The 8,599-nt window shown below is 38.8% G+C and overlaps 1 protein-coding gene across 3 annotated transcripts in view; it reads right to left on the bottom strand.

Moving 5' to 3' along the window:
- The window catches only part of cux2b (cut-like homeobox 2b), a 114,368-nt gene extending 109,066 nt beyond the window's left edge, over positions 1-5,302 (bottom strand). For 2 of the 3 annotated variants that reach the window (XM_046871924.1, XM_046871923.1), the window contains exon 1: positions 4,735-5,302. In XM_046871924.1, coding sequence (XP_046727880.1) covers positions 4,735-4,797 — 63 coding nt within the window. In that variant the 5' untranslated portion in view covers positions 4,798-5,302. Of the gene's footprint in view, positions 1-4,393 lie in introns of all 3 variants that reach the window. The other variant, XM_046871925.1, reaches the window with a different exon arrangement.
- Positions 5,303-8,599: the final 3,297 nt, after the last annotated feature.

An 8,599-nucleotide genomic window follows, 5' to 3' on the forward strand; every position in this document is an offset into this window, starting at 1 on the left:
TAAACTCATCTGCGAGATTGAAACATACACAGACGAGGATCTCTGATCTGCATTTAGACAGCAAGCCATGCACATATTCACCATACATTCACTATTATGGATCTATAATTAATAATACATGTGGATAATCTGTGATTGGTTTGCAAGGCCTGACTCCTTTGCATTAGTGTGTGAATTCTCAGTGGTGCAGTTAAGGAGCTGGTTCATCCTTCAAGACACCTTCCACTTAAGGCTTCCTCTCAGCAAAAACACTGTTCCTTCCATCATCGTAAATCCTATTTACACTGCCCAGCAGAATCTCTCACAACCTCACACAATGGCACGTTTTTAAGAGCAAGAATGACAACAATAAATGCATGATTGTCTATGCTGTGAAGCAGTGCAGAGCTGCTAGATTTCAACTTTCAATTTGTTCCAACTAAGGAAAGGCACTAAAGAGAAACGCTGGAGCTAAGGCTTAAGGAAGGCAGTGTATTGGCTGACGATGACCGAGGCATATGGAGTATGGCAACTCTTGTTCATTCATTCATTCATTCGGGAAAGGGACTGAACCTCCAGACACAAGCAACATACTAACATCACATTTTGCTGAAAAGAATAATATTTTGGTTAACAGTCTGTGCGAGGAATCTTTTTACCAATTAATAAAGTGTGTAGGACATAAATGAAACAAAATGCCATGTTCATGTGTTTATGAATCTGGACAACGAATGCATGAATATAATCATTCCACTGCTTTCATATACGAGCCTGTTAGCGTGAGGCGTGCACGAACGCACCCACACACACACACACACACACACACACACACACACACACACAGAGAGCTACACATGCAGAATTACAGTGCAATCACATTAATAAAATGCCCTCATTAAGAAATTAATATTTATGATCATTAAAAATCATGATTTTGTTAATTTTCTTATTTCTTTTTTTATGATGACTGAATAATTAACCATATTTGGTAAAAACCAATCAAGTACAAAAGCTGTAACAGCTCCTCACATATAGCCTCATCCCTAACTTAGACAAAAATAATGTTATTCAGTATCTGGAGGAGGATTCTGGATTATTTTATCATACTACACAAAAAAGGCGCATAAGCCTGTTTCCTACTATTCGGGACCTGGACCCTCCTGACTGGTCCTTCTAGATGGGTGCCCATGGAATTGCCATCTGGCTGGTGTGAATGATTACCAAGGCAATGGCCAAGTGACCTGAGACCAGCAGGAACCAAGGTCACAGAGCCCACTCGTTCTCCCATTCTGCATCATCTTGTTTATGCTTAAGAGGACATCTCAGTGAGAATATGGAAAAAAAACAAACAACAAACAAACAAACAAAAAAAAAAAGCAAAAGGTTTATTCACCCTCAATTAAAAAAAAAAAGGCTAACCAAAAACAAGAATCCGGTTGTGTCATCATAAATATAAGCCTAAATTATTAAAACCTAAAAACGAGGTAGACATCAAGTACAGTAAATGCTGGAGTTTATGATCAGAAATCACAAGTTGTATTTATAGCATCCTTCAAGAGATCACCTCAGGCGCATTATAGAAACACCCTTGAGGTATAATAGCAATGTAGCAGTTGGCTTTTAACTTATTATAATTGGAGGGCAACTGTCCCGACACCCAGGACACACAGATCCCAGACACAAATATCATCTGACACGGCCATATGCAATGCTGCAGACCAACACAGACAAAAGAGGGTAATAAATCAACTGTCAACCACAGATCCCCCACATATTCCCCCACTGGTCGATGCAAGTAGACTATTTCCACCCAAGGGGTCTAAGGTTAGAGCACAACAACTGACGAGAAAGACAATATTAGATTTTTTTTGGAGGAAGGCAGGTCTGCAATCTGAGCTTATCTAAAGATTTTAAATACAAACAAATTGTCAATAGGACTCATTCTATGGTTTCATAGCTCTCTAAGAAAGACTTGTTCTCTCCAGTGTTCCACAGTCTATATTTAAGGCTGATGTATAGATCTCTGTGAAGTTCAAGTTCATAGCTAGGTGAGGGTACAACGAAGACACGGTGGCCATGACACCCGACGACAGAAATATGAGAATGACAATAACAGTCACAAGAACAACGACCATGTCCACCCAGAAACAAATCTCACTTTTGTTGACATTCAAAATGCTTTTGTTTGACTGCATGCACAAAAAGCATTACTGCATATTTAACAGGAATTCTACAACCACGCAATGCTATACAAACGTTTATACGTCACATAGTTTATCAATAATTTAGTCACGTTCTTTCAGTAGTGCACTTTCTTTTTCCAGGTCATTCCTTAAGCACATGCACATTCAGTGGGCAATTTTGCGCTCGGATAACTCTGCAACTACAGCACACTGCGTGAGAACTGCAGTTTGACATTTATTATCCTTGCATTATCCATGTACTTTTTTAAGGGAATAAATCTAAGAGCCAAAGCAAAGGGGACAAAATTATATTCATAAAACGTAATCGAATATGGCACGTAAACAACGCACCGTGTAGTGGTCAGTCATCTCAACTAAGCACAGAGCGAACGCTGATCTCTACAAAATGATCGCACAAGCTTGTTTAAAAATAGTAAGATATTTTGTCACACGTCGATACAGGCTGGGGTTTTGGCTGCAGGTACTGGATGTGTAAATTCGGTCTGATGTGATCTAAAGAAAATGAAGGATGCTGACAGCGCATACAGTAACTGCATTCAGCTCGCCTTGAATTGTCATCAGGTGCAGGTGAGCACATCAATAACCCCAGACCAGGTGTGACCTAGACTAGCGCACAGAACAAAGTAAAGCCTTAAAACCCACATGTGCAAGTATGTGCATTCTTTAAAAACATATATTTAAAAATGGGATTTGCACACACATTTGCACTGTATTATGGGCTTAACAATAACATGGTGAATCCATGCAGCACTGCAAATGCAATACTATTGGAAAACTACTACTGTTTACATTTCCAACAGTTTGAATGATTTCCTTATATAAAACAAATCCGGATTATCAGTCTTGATGAAGGGGAATTTGTTCCTATTCAGCCTTCAAACAAGAATCTGCGGTTTCATATCATGATGCAGCCCTCCAGAGTTTAGAAGAAACAGTGTGTCCGGGGTCTGAGTGTGTGTACAATCCAGACTCCTTACGCACACACTTCATTCCAGGCTTACTAGAGTAACACTGCTCATCTCTCTGTGTACGGGATCTCCGTGCAAAATACATTTGCTCTTTGCACAAATCGATATCGGTGTCGATCGCGTCTACGGAGACGGAAACACAGTGTAGCGTCGCGCGCCATGTCTGTGCGTCTGAACACTAAAACGCGAGCGGACCGCTCCACTGCTTCCATCACACACATTTTAAACCCATCAGTGTCGGCGAGCGGCTCTGAGCGCGCACACACACACACACACACACACACACGGCCACACACCGCGGCGCAAAACGCGATTCCTCCTCGGCTCGGCTTTTTTCCCTCCATGCTCCCGTCATTTCTCATGTTACAGGACATCAATCACGCGCCTCAGACGGTGCCCTTGCGCCGGCCCAGGCTGATTTACAAACATTAGCAGGGAATGCAATTACACAGTCCTTGGCCGAGCATGGCTCACAATGCAGGGAGAAAAAGAAAACGGACACACACACACATACACGTATATTAAAAAAAAAACACGCTTTGCGTTTTGCAAGCTGCTCCACGGCGATAAAAAAAAAAAAAAACACACACACCGCAGTTTGCACAATGTGATTGTAACGCAACGTCGGGGCGCGTGAGCAAACCTTTTGTCTCTGGTCGAGCAGTGACCGCATTATTCGCGCAGGGAGAAAAAAAAACACCCCAAAGTGACTGCGTAGAAGCAGCAGGAGAACCCGTGTTAGTGCAAAGCAGTACAACCTGTGTTTTCATTTCTAACAACGCGGATTTGTTCCTGCACACAGGCTGATTATACACGTTACCTCCTGTCACGCCGTAGATTGAGAACAATTACCATACATCAAAGTTACCCGTCGGATTGTTGTGTTACTCATGCAGAAGTTTTGCTTATATTTGCCCTAAAAAAATTAAACAAAACTGGCTCAACATGCATGAACTTTTCATACATAGCAAGCCTATTTATTCATTGCACAGAACCGGTGCACATCACGAACAAGTGCGAGCGCAGATGAATCCAAAACCCGAAGATCGCCCTGAACGCACAATAACATGTCCTGGATGATAGAAATGTCAACAGAAAGCAGAAAGAGTGAGAGAGTGATTTGGATAGAGGGCAAGTCTGCCTCAGCAGCAGCAGCTGAAACGCGGATTAGTCACGCGCGCCGCCGCGGATGAAACCCAGCCATCAGAATAAACGCCTTTTAAAAAAGTTAAGTGCACGCACCAAGACTCGCGAGAGCATTAAAAGTTTCCACGCTGAAGCCCGACAGAGGATAAGCGGCGAAAAAATGTTGCTCGAGGGGGAAAAGAAGGCTCGGGGTAAAAGCAGGGCATGTAGAGAGAGAGGCACGGCTCTGCTCTGCTCTGCTCTGCTCTGCGCTCCGCTCCGCCACTGATCAATGATTGAACCGAACAAAGGCAGAACAGGATCAATTTCTAATAACGATCAATGCAACGGCTCCGGTTTTCGCCCAAAAACACAGTCGCTGCAAAAGCGAAAAAATGTTTCCATAGTGCAAAACCTCGTCGACTATTTACTGCAGTGAGGTGGGAGAGATGACCTACCTGCAGCCGCCGTAGATCAAATTTCTTCCAATATTGAAACATCGATCCCACATCGGCGGCCATCTTGGGGTATATTGAGGAGATTTTTTTTTTTGCACCGGCTACAATAAATATATGGGCTGGATTCCCCTCGTTAAGCAACGTTGACGCTACTGCGCGTGAGAAAAAAAAATCTTATGAAAATAGCAGCCCCCCTTAAAAAAAAAAAAAAGAAAAAAAGAAAAGAAAAGAAAACTTAAGGCTGATGAGTGAAGAAGCAGAGCGACAGGAGGAGATGATGATGTATTTAGAAAAGTAGAAGAAAACGCACACGGGTGGTGCGGTCCAGGGATTCAGCTGGCCAAGTGCACTTGATTTCGGTTCGGGAAAGTTATCGATACTGACGTAACGCGCTGATCGATAGTGTCTGCTATCGGAAAGAAGAACAACGGAATCATGAACTCATCTGTTTTTATATGAGCGTCAAAAGCACGAAGGGCGTAATTGAAATTAGGAAAGTTAAAGAATTGGATGGTGGAAACATTAAGCTTTGATTTCTACATACAGTTGATTTGAAATATGAATAAACACAAACTACATAGAAACAAACACTGCTTTTTCTACTTTCCTTGGTGTGCACTGGGTTTAACATAGAGGATTATGACTTTCTGCCATTTTTTTTATTTAAACTACTTTTGCAAAGACAAACCTGACAATCGTTTATACAGAGGGGATGTGATAATGAAAAATAGCATTTTAAGTTACTATTTTGCTCCAAAAGGATGATGATTAAGATGATGAGATTGGTGGTACTGATGATGCTATTCATAATAATAATAATAATAATAATAATAATAATAATAATGATAATAATGATAATGATAAATAGAGAATCAGCATGTGTTGTTTCACATTGTGAATATATATATATATATATATATATATATATATATATATATATATATATATATATATAGTGCTTGTAAAGATTTGGTGCTGATGTGGAAAATGAATCCTTGTTTGAATCCATGTTTGTCCATATATATTTCTCACTGTTGGATCGTTGTTTGAAATTTTAAAGGTAAAAAGCTATTTTTATTCATTCTTAACATCACTTGCTCCCTCTTGTGGAAGACCTTTTTTCTTGGATTTTAAAACCATATTTTCAGTATAATAGTTCACTAAAATGAGAACACAGACAGTACAGTAGTTGTTGCCCGGTCACAGAAGGCATAACAATATTCATATTACATTTTAAAGATTTTAGGAGGAAGCTTTTCACAGCCCACACTATACAGAGGATTCTACTCAACTATAAATCGTATGGTATTATTTTGTCTTAAAAAAAAACCAACCCAGGCAGTCACGAATTGATTTGATCAATTTTTAGATAATATTCGGTTCTCATAGTTACACATTTTAAATCTCATAGTTTGCGAGAAATTACAACAGAAACACATCTGTCATTTTTCTTTTTTTTTTGTTATTAATGTCAAACTGGGCCTAGGAGTCAACTGTTTCTTTAGCTCGAAATGCTAAATACATTTTATAAATCCCCTAAGGGACATATTATAGGGGCTTATTAAAAGTTTCGGTTTTATTGCCTTTTATTTATGGCTTCAGGGGGAATACACTGCATCACTCTCATAAGAAGGCAATAATGTATCCTGTTTTCATAGGGTTCATTGTTAAATTTGAAATTTAAATAAGTGTTGATATGCACACAGGATGCATCCGTGCATATTACTTTTGTTCAGATGTAAATGTGGAAATATTTTGAAGGTGCTTCTCCTACCCTCCTAACCCCCCCCCATGTCATTTGCAAAGAACAATAAAAGAATGAGAGGTGTACATTTTCACAGATTTCTGGCTAATGTCGCCCTGCACACTACAAAACAGGGCTCATTAAGGTGTGGGGAGGTGAAATGTTATTATGAGCTATGCACAATATACAAATCAACATTTGACTATAACTGAACATTGCTGGACTGTTTAGAAATTCAGTCAGAATACAGTTGAATCTCTTGGGTCCAGAAGGAATTAAAACAAATGTGTTCGGTTTTTCTGTGTGTGTGTGTGTTGCATGTTCCTATAGGAGGCTAAATTATCAGACAGCATTGTTAAATTTAGCCTATTCTCAAAAACATTTCTTACAGGCATCATGTGATCTTTTGTTTATAATTATGTGTACCTGATTCCTGTCCAATATGCACAACAGATCAATAAAGACCAAATGCCTTTAAGGGGCATTAAATAATTCCTTACTTGTTTGCTTGTGGCTCTTCTTATTCTAACTTTCAACATGTTTATTGAGTCAGCTACACAAGGCAGCTGATGCTACATGAATAGATTTAACTAGTACCTACATGTCTTGATAAAATTCACACATTTTACATGTTAAGCAGAAAGACCTTGACCACTTTATATGTGTCACACTGGGACCAAGGAACATTCGGTCTGAAGGCACAAGGCAAGGACACAACCTAGATTAGACACTAGCTTATCAAATTGCACATAAAATTTTTAAGTCCACTGTCCACCCTTTTTCTTTTTTTACAGTGGGTGGAAACTGTAGGAAATCCATGCAGAACTCTGCAAAAACGTGTCTTGAAACTCTACACAGACAGTAACCGGAGCTCAGGATTGAATTTAGGAGCCTGGAGCTACAGTATGAGGAGGCAACACAACCCACGTTCTTTTTAGAAAATAAATTGTATAACCACAGGATATGATTTTGCTGTTGTGGACAGCATGACACCACACACCTTTTTATTATTAAATGCTACAGATTGAGTTGTTGGCTAAATCTCTTTTAATGTACTGCTGCAACACTGTGCTTTCATGCTGTGTATTGCATAAGAACACTAACAAGTTATTGTGTGTTACTGTTACTTGTGTGATATGGCATGAATGTCACCTCAGATCTACATTATATTTGACAGGTACAAAAATGTGAGAAATGAAAGCAGAGAAATTCAGCAGCATAGACATTAAGATGCTGTATATTTGCATAATAATAGTATAGTTGAGAAGTGTAGTGTGAATAAAATACAAAAAACATTCAGACTTTTTACATAATGTGTTCTAAACAAATACGAAGATATGAATAATATGTGGTTTGGGGGTTTATTTTGTATTTTCGAAAAAAAAAAAAAATTGCCAGAAAGGTTTACAAGTGTCTGGTTGACAGTATGTGTGCATCAAAAAAGTTCACACAAGTCAGGGATTCTTGATTTTATACTTTCATACTCACTAAGGACTTGACAAAGTACTGTATATGTACAGGCAGTCATAGAAATAACCTTAATATAGTTTCCTTCATTTTTGAAAAGTTCTACATATCCAGTTCCAATTTTAAATACAAAGTTATGTTTCATCTTATGCTTTGCTGATCCTCTATATATTTTTCGAAAGACACATTGTATTGTTTATTAAATGTACATTATGATCCACTGGAAACATTTTATGCACACATGAAACATACATATGCTGTACACATTTACATTATTTTTTGTCTTTTAGCAGAGCAACTAACAAAAAATGATTGGCAAGCTTGCAATGGTCTTACAGTCCCTGCTCTTAATTAGTACAAGCAGTTATTGTAGAACAGAACCAACTAGACACATTTAGAGCAGTGACAACAGATAATAAATATAAGAGGATATTAATCTAAATGGAAATGGGCTTTTTTTTTCAAATTGGGCAAAAAACATGAGGCACTACAAAACTCTATATCCCCTGAGGGGCCTGATTAAATTATATTAGCCTGCCTGTTATTGTTACAGACAGTATTGCAAGACATCCTAAGGAAGACTAGAGTTGTAAGAATGTAATTATGTAATATGGAGTAAGCGTGTCAGCAAGTCGAAATCAGAAAGTAGAGTTT

This window comes from Silurus meridionalis, chromosome 17 (genome assembly GCF_014805685.1).
Source record: "Silurus meridionalis isolate SWU-2019-XX chromosome 17, ASM1480568v1, whole genome shotgun sequence".
Taxonomy (NCBI): Eukaryota; Metazoa; Chordata; class Actinopteri; order Siluriformes; family Siluridae; genus Silurus; species Silurus meridionalis.